The sequence below is a fragment of the Drosophila arizonae genome, chromosome 3 (genome assembly GCF_054131065.1).
Source record: "Drosophila arizonae isolate 15081-1271.41 chromosome 3, UAZ_ARI_1.0, whole genome shotgun sequence".
Lineage (NCBI taxonomy): Eukaryota > Metazoa > Arthropoda > Insecta > Diptera > Drosophilidae > Drosophila > Drosophila arizonae.
In genome coordinates, this window is record NC_142923.1 from 14,806,962 (window position 1) to 14,825,049 (window position 18,088).

Consider the following 18,088-nt stretch of genomic DNA (forward strand, 5'->3'; position numbering starts at 1 on the left):
ATTATTGTTATATAAGCTATTCCCACACTTACCTCACATGCATCCCACTTGTACTTGGCAAACTCGAGCACGCTGGCATTGCTATCCGGCGGCGCAGTGCAGATGCAGTCGTAAATGCCTTGATTTACCGGGAAGGTCTTGCCAATCATCACCACGTTCTCGATGGCCTTGTAGATGAAGATGACCGCGATTAGGGTGGCGAAGTTCTCCTCAGTGAAGCGCGTTATGTAGCAGACGAGCGCGCTGGCATCGATAGCGACCAACACGATGCAAATGCCGGCGACCCACATGCCGATCCAGAAACGGAATGTCATATAGTCCCAGCCCTGGGCCATCGAGAACTCATAGACAATGGACTCGAAGACCAGCACTGGACCGGTCGAGCCCAAGATTGTCAACGGCTGGCCGGAAAAGAAGCCATAGCCCATGCCGCAGACGAATCCAGATACCAGCGATTCCATGGCAGCCATGTTCTTGCCTGTGGCCTCCGACAGCAGGCCGCCGAAGGTGATGATCGGGGAGAGGCATGCGAAATACAAGAAGATCCACGAGGCGACGCACTGCATCGAGAGCGCATCGCGAAAATCGCTCCAGTACCAAGGCGCCTTGCGCTTAAAATCGTTGATCAAACCGCCGAAGAGACGACCCGAGCGCGACAGGCCCGACTCTTCGCGCAATCGTTGCTCCTCCTCCTCCTCGTCGACCTCCTCCTTGGGCAGCTCGGGCGGCCGCTTGCGGATCTCCTGCGATGGTATTGCCGCTGGTGGCTCAATGCGTATGGTGGGATCCCATTCACCGGGTGGTAATACTGTGACCGCATCCAAAAACTCATCCACTCCGGCGAGCAGATGATCGCGCTTACGTGCCCTGTAGGCCACCTCATGGAAGATCTCGTCGGACATCAGTGTGGCCATAGCACGTCCGATCTCATGGAAATTACTCTGGCTGCCCGGTGGACCCAGCAGTATGAAAATGAATCTAAGCGGGAATTGATGGAGAAGTCCAAATGAATCAGCTAATCGAGAAACTGAGTTTGTCTTGATCAACCCACCTGGTTGGCACCGGCACCTCCGTCAGATCACCCATGACAGCCGCCTGGCTCAGACGGATGAAACAGGAGAGTGTGCGCTCCAGGAAGTCCACCTCGCCCACTAGAATGTTGCTCGCCTCCGCTCCAGGCGGTATCTTGCGCATGAAGTGCGAGTTGCCCTTGTGTTGTTGCTCGGCCAGCTCCGTGCCGCTGGCCTGCCTGGCCATCGAGTGGCTGCTGGGGCTCTTCACCATGTCCTCTGTGATCATGGGCAGATTTTGTTTGGGCCGCAGATTTTTGGAATTTGATTTTTTCTCTACATTAGTCAAAGTCGGCAGCGCACGAAACGTGGGTGTGTGCGTAAGTGTGTGTGTGTGTGTGTGTTGTTGGTTGGTTGGTTGGTTCGGTTCGGTTCGGTTCGGTGTTTGGAGTGTGTGCGAGTTGTTGGTAGAGTTGTGTAATTTGTTTATTTAATATTTAGGCATTACAACAACGGCAACGACAACAACAACAGAAAATCATAAAAACAAAAAATAGAATTGCAAAAAGTTTAATTTATAAATTTTCATTCAGGATAAAAAAGAAATGATGAAAGAGCATGCAGAAAACGGTATTGGTGTGAGTGAGAAGCGTGCATATGTGTGTGTGTGTGTGTGTAGGTGGTGTTGTTTCTTCATATGTAGGTATACATCAAGTTCACACATACTCAGAGTTATTAGAAAACTGTTGTAGGTTCCAATGTAGGTTCAGCCAAGGCGCATGCAAAATTTTCTTTCATTTCGATTTCTTGATTTTCTTGAGCTATATTTTTTTCTGTGACTACAAAATTAGGAAACTAAATTTGAGGCTCGAGTTGCAATTAAATTCGCTACAAGGTCAACAAAAAACCAGACACGCAAACGAAATAACGGCAACAATAACGATAACGATAACAATAACGATAACTTTTGTTTTTTGCTAGTTGGGTAGATTTGTGGTAGTTGTTCTTTGTTTGGTTCTTTACCGAGCGTTCTGTTGCTGGGCTTGCCGGGCACCGTTAAAAACCGCCCCATGCCCATGCCCAGGGCACCGGTACTGCCATTGGTATTGCCAGGTGGTCCAGGCTCGCTGGCGGTCAGCGAGAGCGGCGTAGTCGCCATTAAATTGCTCCCAGACTGCTCTTCAACTGTAAATTGTTTTTGTTTTTTATGTGGTTTAAAAATGTATTAAACAAAAAAACAAAAAATACAAAAGCAAAACGCAAAGGCAAATCAAAAAGATTTCTAAGAATCTCGCGTTAGGTCGACTGCATCATATTGAAATATATTTTGATCTAAATGGAACCCAGTATTAATAGGTAGTGTTGATCTAACTGGAACCCAGTATTATACGAGTATATAGTGTGTGAGTGAGACAGCACAAAAGCAATTTTAAGAGAAGTTGATCGAAGGGGGTTTCGAAAGCTCAGCTTTGATCTCAATATTTTGCATAAGAGAGATAGAGAAATAGAGAGTGTGTGTGTGTGAGAGAGAGAGAGAGACAGTTGGATATAGTATTTCAACTAGTTTAAAGTATAGATCTGTAAGTACAGCGTGCTATGGTAGGTACACGTTACGCAAAGAAGTAAAACCATACAAAGAGTTTTGAATAGATCGTTTTAGGCTATTACTTGGCAATTGGCTGATCGCTGGCTGCTGCGCTGATTGTCCTTGTTGGCTAGATGGGACATGCGAGGGCGAGGCACCCGCATGAAACCAGGTGGTAACGCCAATAGCGCCCATGTCGGCTAACGTATGATGGGAGCGTAAAAGGCGAGAGAGCAAGAGAGCGAGAGCGAGAGCGAGCGATGGTTAGAAGTGGTGTTTAGCAAATGGCAAATACACAACGCTGCTTGAGGGCTTACTTAAAGTAGTGTGCGTGCGGGTGATTGAGTGATTGACTGAATAATGGATGGATGTATGGTAATACGAGATGCATTAGCTGACGGCTGATGATAATGCTTATCGTAGTCAAAGTGCATTAAGCTGGCATTGATACGATCCTACTGCGAAGTAGAGTTTCTATTCAGGACCGGAGTTACGAGACGGCTATGTGCGTGCTCTCTATACAGCTGTTGTGGATCTGGAGCATTTGGCGGTGCATTGAAAGCAACTGTAACTGTTTTTTTTTTTTTTTTTGTTTGGTTAATTGTGAGATACCTGTGGGAACAGCGAGATAACAACCACGCTGATCCTTACTGGACACATAGATGGGCGTCACGGGCGAACGGCATACGTCCATGCCAAAACCAGGCGACGAGGCATGCCCAGTCGGAGCTAAGCAACCCCAATTCGGTTATTGGCGGGCATTATTTAAGTGAATGTTGGTTTTTAGTAGGCGAAACTCGACTCATGACTCATGATGATGATGCGCAACAAACGAACGAGATGGGCTTAGAGTAACCTGATCTTGAGCACTTGAGCGTACCCAGAAAGAGAGGGAGATACTCACTTTTTGAGGACGACTGATTGCGCATGTCCGCCAGGGAGCGAATGATGGGCAATCGCGTCTTCTTCGCATACTCGTGCTGATGGCGATGTCGACGCAGCAGGGCGTCCTTCACCTTGTCCTTGACGTTGGCCGGCAGTGTGCCGCTGCTGACCATCTGATCGCAGACGAGATCGGCCACCAGCTCCAGATTGCTGGCCTCCATGTCCAGCATGACGGTGCCGTTGGTCAGCAGGCCGCGCAGCTCGAACAGGGCGTGCAGCGAGAGCGTGGCCACATGGGGCTTGGACCAGCGATTGCCGCCCTCCTCGACATCCTCCTCGAATTTGATCCAGCGTGCCGTTTCCTTCCACTCAATCTCATCGCCCTCCTTCACCAGCATTCCCATCTCCGAGAACAGCGGATGCGACACATGCGAGCCATCGTCCACATCCTCACCGAGTATGAATTGTACACGTTGTGCGGGCGGCGTTGCTGCAGTTGGAATTGAGGATTGCAATTAGTTTTGCTTAACAGTTTATGGCACTCAAGGAGACGGCCAGGGCGCTGAGCTCGACCCGTCTAATTGGCCTACATAAGCAGGGGCCATGCATTAGGGACCAGTTGGCCTTTGGCCAGTTAGTTGTGGGTTAGTTGGGGATGGTTTACGTGCTTTAAAATGATGTAGGCTAAGCCTGTCGTAAGGGGTTTTGATGTTGTTTAATGAACTGCGAAAGTTGGCTTGTTTAGCCTTGATAGATCTTTAATGAATTCCTTTAAGAAGCGTGAGCTTGAAGGTTTCGATTATTTTTATTGGAATTTTATCATGAAGCCTTGATTCATAAACCCTGAATTAAACTGCTTCACAAATTTAACTTCTTGTTAACTTTCAGTATTATAAATGAGCATATCAGGTAGGCATATTTAATTATGATAGACCATACATGAATTCCAATAAGAAACCTGAGCTGGAATTTCTACAGGCCTTAGACTATTTCAATGGAAATTCCATTATTAAACCATAATTATTTAGCAATGAATCAAACTGTTTGAAAATAAACTTTACTTGTTAACTTTCTGTGCTAGGCACATACACCTGGCATATTTAGTCATAGAGAAATTCCAATAAGAAACCTGAGCTGGAAGCCTTTCAGGCCTTAGAATATTTTAATTGAAATTCCATTATTAAATAATAATTACATAACCTTGAATCGAATTTCGTGATAAATTTACCTACTTGTCAAAATCTTGTTAACTTTTAGTATTATTAAAGAACATATAAAATTGACATGTACAAGATTTTCAATCAAAAAACCTGAGCTTCAGCCCTTAGACTATTTCATTTGGAATTCGATTCAAGTTATAGCATATCAGTCATATTAATCGATTTAACTTCTTGTTAAAGAGTAAACAATTTTTAAACGTTTCAGTAAGTAATTCAATGATGATAGATTTGTAATTGGAAGTTCTTAGAATATTTCAATTGGAATGGGTTTCAATTGTCTTATGTGTGCTACTTAAACTTTGAATTGATCTCCTTGACAAATTTCAATGATTGCTAACTTCTTGTTAACTTTCTTTGCAATATACGAATTGTCTGCCTAAATAAATTTCGCATGCTAGACTTACATGCTGAGCACCCGAAGTGCCCTGTGGAGTGTTTGCGTGCTTATTCTTGAAGCATATTTAGACAGCAGCACGTACCTAGTTACAAGCTCATAAACAAGTTTGCATCTTTAGAATGAACCATAAACGCTTATCATAAACCTGAAGCAGAATTTTCGCTCATAAAGTGAAAAGCTTATAGAGATATGTTTGAGGCGAAAACATTTTTAGAAAATGTGAATATTAAGTGAGACACATTCGCAACACATTAAATCTAGATAGATATAGATTTATATTTCCATGAAATTTGCCATAGATTATTATTCCTCACAATGCTACGCAGTTGACCAAAGGAAAACTAGGCTCAAGCGATTTCTTGTTTTAGTTGAAAAGTAAGTATATCTGTGTTATTTGGCATGTCATAGCTGATGACTATAGACTGCACAACGAATATCACGTTGCGTATTATCAACTCCAAAAGACTTTCGATAAGATTTCACAGGCGCAAAATGATTCACGGCAAATCCCAGTAGATATTGCAACATTCTCGATAACTTAAATGACTTAAAGTATATATTCAATATACTTATGGAGCTATAAGATAGGAAATAGTTTTAAGTTTGGTCATCTTCCACTCCTACAATTGCTCATTTATTAAATATATAGTTTATATTCATTTCAATGCAGCTCATCAGGCTCGTCTGCTGGCCCAGTGGTTGCACAAGCAGCTCTGATTTGTTGGATGACCGTAATTGTGCATCCTGCTGACGGAGTCGGTGGCTGCTCTGTAATTTGCTATAATTCGGACGCTGTCACATTGATTGGTCACATCCCACCTCGCATGTCCAACTCGTATTTTATACTTTATACAGATAGGGGGAGATAGACAGGGAGAGACTTGGGGGCTGTGTGGCACCCACCTGGACGCTCCACTTCCAGTTGCTTGTCGCTAATGCTGTCTCTGCCAACGCTGCCGGCGGACGCAGCGCCGGTGCTGCCGCCATGGTGATGCTTGCGACGGCGCTGCGAGTGGCGTCGTCCTCCCGGCACGTGGACGCCCACGTAAACGGTGTGTGCGCGGTGTCCTGCAGGTGCGTGGATACAAATTCAATGCGGGGCTTAATTGATTGCTAAACCAACACGAGAACATCAACGGCAACAACAACAACAACAGCAACAACAAAAGAGAGAAATCAAATAACATGCATAATTCCATTTAGCTGGCATCGCCAGGTAAATCTATTGGAAAATGTGTAAAATTTTGCGTTGTTTACAAAAAAAAAAAAAAAAAAAAAAAAAAAGAAATAAAAATAAACTAACTGTAGATTCTATGGTTGATAACAACTGATGACAAGCTGATAATTTGTGTCATTTTGGCGAGAGTAGTTAGTTAGTATATACGATGCGCTGACTCAGCTGCCTTTCAGGTCTGCCTAATTGCAGCTAAATAATATATGTACATTGCTTGTTTCCAGTTCTTTATAGTAGTACTACGTGCTAGTCGTAAATTCAGTCCTATGACAATTTTCATTACGACTTCGGCAAACGTCGCTCGTCTGTTGTTTGCTCGACTAATTGTGAGATCATCTGTGCGGCTGTATCTCGGTTTGATCATAATTTCAATTAATTATATGTAACCATGTTTCGGGCTGATAGATATGTATATGCATATATTCTAATATATACATATACATATGTATATCAAGGTCTAGTGGGCGTTTTTATGCATTTCGCTTGCGAATACAGTGAAGACTGCTTACAGGAAACGCTGGGCAAACTGATCAGATTAACGACTATGCACTAGCAGAGTGTAAGAAGCGGTTCAAACTAGAATAATGTGGAAAGCGTGTGAAGGTAAAAGAATACAGTGCGATTGTGTGTGGAATGTGAGGATAATGAGTGACGGTTAAAAATCATATACATTTTTTTAGTATATATAAATTAATTGTGTTGATAAATAAATTTTAAAATAAACAAAATATAAAAGCATTCTAAATTACAATAAGTTTGTATGCAGTTGCTTAAAGCATTCGAAGCTTAGTCAAATAAAGCAGACAATATTTAAAAACGTATTTTTTAATAATTACTTCAAGTAAATTCCCAACACATAACTCTCGAATATATTCCAGTTTCTATTTTATTTGTATTCTGTATTTATCAAGTTCATCTAAGTTTAATCATTACCAATTTACATATTACTCTCCTAACTCAAATCCCATTGAGCTATATAAATAATTTCATATAATAGATTTCCATCTAATTTAAATTGCTCTCTCAATCCCATAATTTTTATATATATACTATCGTACTTTTTTTTAAATATAATTTTAAGTTGAACAAGATTCAATTATTTAAACTTCGTGTCATTTTTAGATGTTTATCTATGTTTAAGTACGTAACTAAAATCAAAGTATATTAAGTCTTACAAAATTGCTTGTCGTAAATCAGTTCTAGTCAATAAATATTTCAAGTATTTGAAACATGTCCACACATGAACACTCAATTATTCATCCTTCGTTATGGATCAGTTGAATCACGTTTCTAATTGAGTAATTTATACGTTTAAGCACAAAGTGTATTTTAATAGTTATTAATGACACTTGGAAAAAGCTAGTTTACATAAATTAGAAAAAAATATTCGAAAATGAAAAGTTGGAATAAACATAAAATAAATATTCACTGATATAGTATTGATTGTCTTCTGTCTCCCTCTAAATAAGTCTCCCTTTAAATGCGCATCATCGCGATTTAGACCTTACCCTGTCTGGTATTTTTGCTTGCAAATCTAAATTTATTTACTTAAAGTTTGTGAATTGGTTTCGTATTACGAAGACCTTCAGCTGACGACGGCGCCAAATGCGCGGGCGTGTCTGGAATCGTTTAACGAGCAAACTTTGCATGCAAAAAATCAGCCAACAGGTCGTGTTGACAACATTCCAATGCATTGCGTATACGCAACGTTGTGCACTTTGAATCGTTCACTCACCTTCGAAATCGTTTTCTGTAAATTGCTGTGTAAAGTCCTCGCCGCCAGTGCGCGGATCCTTCGGGGCCTCATCGTCACCACTCGAGGAGTTCATGTTCCAGGGCCTAAAAAAAAAAAAAAACAAAACAAAAACCAAAGGCAATTAGTATTTATTATCTTATAAACTGATCAAATTGTTAACTCTTGCCCTTTAATGACTTAAACAAAAAATATTTTATAATTAAGAATAATTAATATAAATTCGTGAACGTCATTTACAATAATTGCACACAACTGTTTCATACGGAGGCCAAAAACCTGAGCACCCACTCAAAAAATCCCCTACAAATAATTCGAACAAAAATCAACGAAAAAACCTGATTTGAATGCGTCAAGTTGACTCAAATTAAAACTCTTTTAGCTTACACATTGGAACAGCTGCTCAAGATTACAGATAATTGTGAATAGCAAGATGAATCAAGTACTTTCTGTAAATGGACTCTCGTATTGGGTCCTTAACATGATAGATTAGGTGATATATAAGGGATGACTTTGATGTCTCAATGGAAAGTATATGAATATTCGTGAATAGAATAAATAGACAGCTTAATATATGCAGCTCGAACCATTATTTATTTAGTAGTCTATTGCCCAGAGTGCATATACTGCTTATTTTATGAATTTTTAGTTAATTTCTATCTAATATAACTTATAACTTAATAATCTCTTTTTAAAAATAATAATAATATATTCTAATAATAATAACAATAATAATAATAATAACATTTTAATATTATATAATATCTAATATTTTAATATATTTATTTTTTAATACTTATTTATAAATAAATATTTATTCAATCATATATTTCCTAGCTCTAAAATCAAAAACCAAATCAACTTTCACTGACGTCTTGGAAATTTGTCTTGATATTCGATAAATTAATTAATAATTAATCAAAAAGATTTTTCGTACGCATTGCCGTTTACAATTCTGCTTAAAAATGTTTCTTTTGTTTATGAACATTAATTGTACATGATAATTAATTAATTGTACTCGGTTAATCGCCAAATGAAGTTAACACAAAAGTGTTAATGACCAAACTTATTTATAGATGAGCAAATCAAATCAACTTTCGATCAGACTCTACTAAGAAGAGTATTTGGACTGTGCTCATGCCATGTCTTTTTTTTTATAGTTTAAATTTATGTACTGTCTCATGTTTCGATTTAGCAATTGTTGAATAAATATTTACATTTAGCTCCTACGGTTTGATATTCTGTTTCAAAATCATTATTATATTTCAAATACAATTGCAGGTTTGGCCAATATATACTTCATTGGGTTGTTATAGAACAATGTCAGCACCTCAAAACTATAACAAATTTAATCACGAATTATTCAACAAGTTTCTATGATGGAATACAAATATGCACTAAGAGATACCCTGTTGGAATTTTAATTTCCAATAATCAAATATCTAATATAATTCAGTTTAAGTTATGTATTCATTGACAACTTTATATGTACTATATATTGTTTGATTTCTCAATTGATGCTAATAGAAATAATTTCAAAGCTTTGATTGATTTTTTGTCTATTTATAGACGCGTTAATGCGTGCTCTAACTTTTTTATACACCTTGTCTGGTGCGTGTGTCTCATATATAGAAATATATATGTACATATATAGTCTATAAGCATTTTATAAACTTTAACATCTTGAGTCAACATCGGCATTATCAACCATCAAAAAAGCTTATCTTTTTATATGTGTATATATAAATAGTCGTATATACGAATCTATGTGTATACATAAGTCAACTTATATGTATTATACAGCCAGTCCAACTGATAGACAGACCCTCCGACTTGTCTGGCTATTTCAGCTGGGGCGATCTCAGCTAACATGAAACTACTTTCCACTGTCCCAGACGTAACTCTTTATCAATGTTAAGTGAGTCACATAGCGCCGGTTCAAAAGAATCATAATGAAAGATATGCACATATGTCTTTAGGCCTTTTATAAGAAAATGTGAGACAAGTGTTTAATTAAACTTTATGAAACGACTCTTAAACACAGAGATAATATTATATAAATAACGCCAAGAACTTGCTCTGTCTTTGTCCTTGTGAGATAAGCGTGTTAATGAGACACATTGAGTGGCCCATCAGCCGATTTCGATACACGTTTCGAATTCAAGAAACGTGTATTGGTTTATTACAAGGTTCTTAATTATTCGGCGTAATAATGTATGGCTCTGTAGAATTTAGAGATACGGGCTATCAGATATATGCTCGTTTTCAAGTTAACCAATTTGTCATATCCATATGCATATCTATCGCTAGTTTATCACTAATGAAATTTAATGCAAGCGGTATATACAACATTTAATTATCTCTTCAAAAACCGATCTAAAAATATGTTCAATTCACACGAATCGAATAATTTGATATCTCTTAATAGATTTAGCCGGAAGTAACTGAATATTACGTAGTCATTCACACCCGATTGCAACATTTGCACGAGATTTAATTTTTTGTTTTATTTTTTTGTTTGGAGAACTTTGGACTCGAATCGTTACAGTTTTTAATTTGATTACATCGGATCTGGATAGCCTGTTACACTTTTTACTTACGTTGAATTTCCATTATTGTGAGCCATAACTTTTTGGGGCCCACTAAAAAAACACTTGTGACGATCGCGATTCGCTGATCGAATTGCGCTTTCGATTTATCACACGTCGAGCCAAGTAGGCGATAGGCGGGGACGATAGGCGCAGAGCGTGTATTAGCACCAAGGTTCGATTAGAGGGTCTGTTATTACGTTCTGCGTACGGGTGTTTATGCTGTGTTTAGCACGCGATTCTACCGACTCGCCTCGAGCCCGGACGATTGCAGACTAAATACTAACTGGCCGATCTTCAAAGCGAAGCAGCGTCGGCGTTTAACCCGCTGCTAGGCCTGCTTCTGCTGCTGCTGCTGCTGCTGCTGCTGCAACGATTAGCGCCGGCAGCGGCGTCGGCGATGCCAGCAATGCACAGTTATTCCTATAATAATCAGATGTCAGTGAATTGGTATCGGGATATATAATTTCTTTTTATTATTATTATATATTTATTTTGATATTTTATTTATTTTAATTTATTTCATTTATTTTTTGTTATTTATTTATTTCAATTATTATTTATGATTTTAGTATTATTATTATTATATTTAGTTTGAATTTAGCTATAGTTTTAATTCAAGTCAATAATATATTTAATGATCATACAAAATATATTATAATTTCCTTTAGCTTTAGCATGTACTTTTTTTTTTTTATACAAAGCAACATAAATATTTGAAGCAAAAAATAAATAATAGATTAAGTTATTAGCGAAATAAGTTGACTCTCTAATGTTTTCATTTTTGTATACCTTCATTAAATCCATTTCTAGTGGCTTAATTTTCATCTACTATAAATAACATTTGTCACACTGTGCGCTCGCCGCAGTTCGGAGAGTGACAACGCGAGAGCATTGGGCAGAGCGTAACACAATGTATTATTTAATCCCACAGGCTTCTGACTAAATGTGTTTTTAAACGCTGATTATCATTCTTGACCTTATCGATATTCGCCGTTTGAGCCCTTATCGCCAGGGACCGTCCGCACTACCATCGCGCCGACCGGCGCTTATCAGTTCTTACTTTTCTTTACAAGTTGTTTACCTAACTTGCAAATAGTTTTTTTTTGTGTGCTTTGTTTTGATTTTGTTTTACGTTTTTCATTACAGTATTCTCCGAGGTGTTTTTTACGATTTGTTTGTTGTTTGATATTTTTCGTTTTGTTTTTGTTTTTTTTTTTGTAGCTGTGATTGCATTCAATATCAAAGAGCACAGACGAAACTGGTTACAGCCGCCGTATACCAATTTTTTGTAAATACATGGTTAATAATAATTATAAATTTGTTGTTTTGTGTGCGATTCGTTGAATCCGTCTATTTCATTATAGCCAAATTGTTTTTAATTTATACGTATTTAATTATGGCGCCTGACAAATGCATATTGACTATATATGTATTTTTGACTGGATAAAAATAATAGTAATATTATTATTCACATAGTAAAGATATTTTGTGTTTATTATTTTCTCCTGAACTCTTGCAAATGCTTTGAAGCATTTAATTATTTGTATTTTAATGAATATGTATTTCAATTTGAATGGAAATTGTGCATAATTAAGCAGTTCGCTATCAAAATTTTTAGAAAAACGCTATTAGATTTTGTTTGCTTGAAAATACAATTAATGTTGATGACAAGCCAAGTAATTTTGTTTTGTTTAATTGGAAGAGTGTACGGCAAATATTTGTTGAATATGAAAAAAGCTTTAAAATGATATTTTTGAAATTGTACAATTGTTTGGGTTTTTGGTCCAATAAAAAATGAAATTTGTATAGCGTTATAATTATTAAATGAATGTGAAAAATATGAGGCTGAATTTGGCTTTACTTGAGCTTAGTTTTGCATTACATTTATTTGCTTGTTCGGTAAAACATTTTTTTTTTTAAATTTTAAATTATTTTGTTTTTAAATTTACCATAAAATAACGAAGTTTTATCTAGCTTCTTTGCTGTAAATATGAGAAATTATAAAAATATTTTGATATTCTCTTTCTTAACATTAAAATTTACTATTTTTTGTATCATTTAAATTTGAACTTTCAAATTAATATTTTATTTAATTTGTATGTAACGTTAGCTAGGCTAAATTCTATACAATTCTGCATTATACTGCAGTCTATTAAATATTTGGTTGCTTGCAAATTTTGATGAACAATTTATATATCTATATTGAGACATATGTATTTATATATATGTTTGTGATTTTGAGCACATTGTACTCTGTGGTTTCTATTGTCTCGACGCTATACTTTACGCCTATGCATAATATCAGCAACTAACTGAATGGCCCCGAGACGTCTCGCAGCTACAGGCTCAACTACATATGTATATATATTTATACTAATGAGTATTACTGCTTTCAATTGGAAAACAGCTGTTCGTCGCGGCTAAATTAAAAGAAAACTGAACATGAATACCGAAAGCTGCTAGGAGAAGCAAATACATATAACACCCGGCTATATATGTATATTTTTATATTTATGTGTATATTTAAATTTCATTTGCAATGGAGCCAACCGGGGATGGCTAAAAGAGACGCGTTGCTACGTAGACGTTGACAGCAATTGACCGGCTTAAACTGGAAATAGGTAACTACGTCGAGTTTATACACCTTACGAATCGCTCAAGTCTCCTCTCAGACTCGAAACTGACTGAAGTCAATATAATTATTTAAATATATTTTTGTTATTTTTTAATTTTATCTAAAATGCGGGGAACTTTGTAACTTCCAAACGAACATTTTAAGCTGAAATTTTTGATTGTTTTATTTGTTTGTTTGATTTGAACAAATCGTCGATTTCCGCTGAACGCCAGATTTGTCATTGATCAGGTATATCAGGTCATAAGCAAAATATACTTTTTATTGTTTCATAAACTCAGTTTCTTGACTTAGTTAATTATCGCCAATTAACACCTGACAGCTTTCGTATAAATTTATTGATAAACTGTTGTTTACCGAGTCAATAGTCAACAAGAGCTATGAAACGTGTAGCACCTTTATCTATCTGCATCTTGGCCAAAAGTTTTAAAGATACGTATGTCATGTCATGTAATGAATCAACGTTTGATCAAGCGGTCTATATATTTGATTGCTGGTTATTAGTATTATTGTTAGCATTATTATTATTATTATTTGTAGGTTAAGCCGCATTGACGTCAGAAATGTTTCGCTTATCATTAAATACTTGAATATATCTTTGGGCTACAACTGCGTCACATACAAGATTCATTTCGGTTTGTCAATCGTGGAGAGTACTGTTATAATATGATCTAATATGTTACCGTTATTAGCTCAATTTATGAAAGATAATTTTCAATATCAATATACACTGATATCTTTAATTAAATTTTTCTTTGTATGATTAATAAAAAATAAGTAAATAAATAAAATAAATGTTCCTTGGAATATTTTGTGCTCTTCATAATCTCATGATAAGTTCTCCGTCTACAAGGGTATATTTTATTCGGGCTGCCGATAAAAGCCACTTGTCCCTTCTTTAATTTTCAATTTGTTTGTTTGCGACTTATCGACACGGCTCTTGAGATCACATAGTTAGCAACGAAATAGTTTAATAAACGTGACAAACTTCAACCGCAGATGCTTATCGCAGCTGACGAGCGCGTCATTGGTATAAGCACTTGAGGAGCCCATCGATAAGGTTGCCGTTACTCCGTCAATTGGCATGCTTATCTGACATCTCGAGTGTATATATTTTTAAACTCATATAGCGTAGAGTATTTTGCCTTGATCGATTTATGATTTTGTCGAATTTCACAAATTCGGAAACAAACATTGTGAAGAGTTTTTAATCGGTTTTTAACCGCTTCTAATATGATATGATTGCGAATAACTAGTTAAAAGTGAGCTGAATCGAGTTAAATTTTGTAAATTATTCTCTAATTTGTTTTATGGCACTTGCTTGTGCCAAATCTGTTTGCTTTCAAGTGTCGGCACCTCTTAAGAGAGCTTCACAAATTCTAGTGCAAATTTTATTGTTCAATTAATGGTAAAAATAGACATAAAACCAAAACAAACGTGATGTGCTATAATTTGAATGGGGAAATTAGTAAATCATTTAACAGCGCAAAGGTAATTAAAACTTTTTTTTCAGCTCAAAAACGTTGAGACAAATATGTCTAGAGTTCTGGGAACAGCTGATAAATATATAAATTAGGAATAATTAAAGGTAGAAGATTGTTATTTATATTATATGGATGCTCAAATATTCTTGAATTTAAGAATTGAATCATTAACACGAATCGGAGCTTATATTATATTTATAATTTGATATTATTGATTAGTAATACATCTCCTCGAATGTTTATAATTTATACATCATCTAACTATTGATTAGGCTTAAAATAGCGAAACTTGTCTATGCCTTAGTTTAAAGTTTAATTGCCTTAATTATGTAATTAATATAATTATAGTTTATAATTGATTTCGACTAGCGTCAACTGCTATTTCTACCTCTATTCAAGCCTTTGAGTCTAATTCACTTAGCCAGCAAATTCTTAATGCCCCGATAAAAAATTTCCTTAAATTTTCTGACAGCAAAAACTTTGCAAATTTCACAATCCAACCAAATTCATCAACCCAAGCCCTGATATTAACGCGTTAATTGGGTTGCGACCCTTTGTCAAGTATATACACAATATACACAATGTGCGCGTCAGCATTACACTCAGCTTGGATTAATTTGCAATTAAAATGCTTTTCTTTTAATTAAATATAAATTGTTGATGCATCAGGCAGCAAACAAAGCATGTCAGAAATACAAACAAGGCATTATAATTAGATTAACAGCAGAATCTTAAGCTGAAGGCTTAATGTATACAGAGCTGATAATCCACTTCTCATTAAGCTTTTATAGTTAAATTAATAATATAAATTAATGGGATATGATATATGAAAAGTCTTGAATGAACACAAAATTTATTTACATATTAAGTTTTGGTTGATAACAATTTTGTTATATATTTTTATGTAAGTTTTTGTCAAGACAAGAAATAATTTATAAATATTATTATTATTTATATAAAATATATTAATATTATTAAAATAAATAAAATGATCATAACATTAATATTATTTAATAATATAATCAAATATTATAATATACATTATAAATATATATTTTAAAATTGAAAAATATATATATTTTTTGATAAATATCTGGGTATAAAATACGTTAATATTAAGAGTGTGAAAAGCGAATGATAAAGAAAACAAAAAAATTAAATTATATTTTTATAGTTGATAAATTCGGGCGTAATCTTAAATGCAAACTGATAACATGAAATTGAATTGTAAAATTAAATATATTAAATATTTAATTATTTAATTCTAATCAAAGTCAATTAATCTTTACATTCGCTTTGCTACAAACTTCGGATAGCATTAAAATCTTCAGTATGAGCCAAGTTGCTTGATGCTATCAAGGCCATCTGACAGTAGAATTGCTATTTAGGCTAGAGCTGTCAGCTTGTAATTTGGCTTTCTTGTGGCTGATGTGACCCTACCCTTGAAAGCATTCCCGACAACCATATCAAATCGTGCTAAAATGCTGTGTGTGTGTGTGTGTGTATATCTTTATTCTCTGGCTGATGTCATTGTGACGTTTGCTGCTACAATTTATGGCCTTTTCGGGTCGCCGTTTTACGCGCTGAATATGAAATGTCAGCTGCAAGGACAACCAAAGTATTGCACATGACAAGGACGAGCCGGAAATATAAAAATGAGTCGATATTACTATTAACTCACTCGCGAGTTGAAATGACGAAGAAGAAGAGTTAATCTGCTCATGGTTACATTTCTCATGCTTCTCGCGGGCAAACAACAAATTTCGCAGCTACGCTGATAAACCGATTTGCACTTAACGAGCTGCTTCACTTTTTTTTTTATGGAAATTTCCAATTATCGAAGCGACAATTAAGATGTGAGAATTCAAAATAGGAAAAATATTTATATTTAATAAATATTTTGCACATTTGCCCAAGTGGCGCGACAGGCGGCAAAGGGGGGGCCAGAAGTGTGCCGCTTGGGGCAAGCGCATACTTGATGTGGCTTGGCGGAAATGACATACATAAGATGGGGCGGCCGACTTAGGTGGGCGTGGCAAATGGGATCAATGTCCCCGGCGAGGAGAACAAGGCAAGCAAAACAGAAATGACAACTAACGGTATTCGGAGGAGGCGGCTGGCTGAAGTTGCAGCCGAGCGCAGAGAGAGTGAGAGAGAGGGAGAGAAAGAGAGAGTATGTGAGCGAAAGACTGAGTGAGAGCATGTGTGGTCGCTGAGAGAGAGAGAAGCTTGGCGGCCTGACTGTTTGCTTATCGAATGCCTCCTGCCACTAACCCCAGACCGCTGTCTGTCTGTCTGTCTGTCTGTGTGCACCTTATCATAAGAACAACAATGGCACCAGACAATAAACCAACCATCTGCACTTGCCATGTTATTGACCCAGTGCAGCCGACACACACACACTCACACACACATGCACATAGACCCTGAAGTATCGCCAAACAAAACAGAAAGTAAGCTAAAGTTCTTTAGAAATGCGACAGTTAGTCTATTGTTTGCACATTTTTCCAACATTTTCCTCGTCTTTTTCCGGACAGTTTGATAAGCGTTAAGCCTTCGGGCCAGTCAATTTAGCTATTTGCGATTTCAATTAGACGCTATCAACTTTAATTTATGACCTAATCGCATTTTAATGATGACAAGCATGGGCGAAAGCGCTTCTCGTGCCAGTTCATAAATTGTCGACTCTATTTGAGTTATACGTACTTATTATAGCCTCCACTATATTCGTCTGATTCGGCTCCATTTTAGCTCTGTGCGTGTCGCGGAAGTTTCCATTGTGGCTTAATTGGGGGCACACCATCTGTAAGTAATGCCCCTTACAATTTGCGTATAATGGAAAAGCTATTGTGTTCAGATTTCTTGGATTTGCCCTATGCAAGTGTGTGCTGTTGTCATTTCAAATATGTATATAAATACAGATATACATATATGTGTTTGTTTATTACGTTAGTCTGGGCTGCACAGCCTTCGAGGAACGCACACACGCATTGTTAGTCAGAATTTATTAGAACTACGAAATTAAACTGGAAAAAGATAAACTTGGCAGAACAGCTTAGCCGTAAAAAGGTATCGCAATTTACTGCAGCTGCTTTTCAAATGGCTTTCGATTAGGCGACTTTTATTTGGAATTGGAGTCTAAGTATAGTTACTGTATATACCTGGTATATGTTTAGCATTTTATTTTATATAGAAAAGGCTTTTTTTGGAGTCAGATGCGTTTTCGAATTTCTTGCAAAAGTTAGAAAAGTTGGAATCTCCATATCTTGTACCATAAATATTATTAATATTCACTTA

General features: G+C 36.6%; 1 protein-coding gene across 25 annotated transcripts in view; it reads right to left on the reverse strand.

Moving 5' to 3' along the window:
• Positions 1–18,088, reverse strand: part of Ndae1 (Na[+]-driven anion exchanger 1) — a 30,230-nt gene that overhangs the window by 5,038 nt on the left and 7,104 nt on the right. For 5 of the 25 annotated variants that reach the window (XM_089465393.1, XM_089465383.1, XM_089465381.1 and 2 more), the window contains 7 exons: positions 8,067–8,170; positions 6,001–6,165; positions 3,500–3,970; positions 2,679–2,795; positions 2,034–2,195; positions 1,052–1,289; positions 33–978 (listed from right to left, as the gene is read on the reverse strand). In XM_089465393.1, coding sequence (XP_089321519.1) covers positions 33–978; positions 1,052–1,289; positions 2,034–2,195; positions 2,679–2,795; positions 3,500–3,970; positions 6,001–6,165; positions 8,067–8,170 — 2,203 coding nt within the window. Of the gene's footprint in view, positions 1–32; positions 979–1,051; positions 1,347–2,033; positions 2,196–2,678; positions 2,796–3,207; positions 3,325–3,499; positions 3,971–6,000; positions 6,166–8,066; positions 8,171–10,684; positions 10,976–17,497; positions 17,520–18,088 lie in introns of those variants that run through there. The other 20 variants (XM_089465392.1, XM_018004028.2, XM_018004031.2 and 17 more) reach the window with 15 other exon arrangements.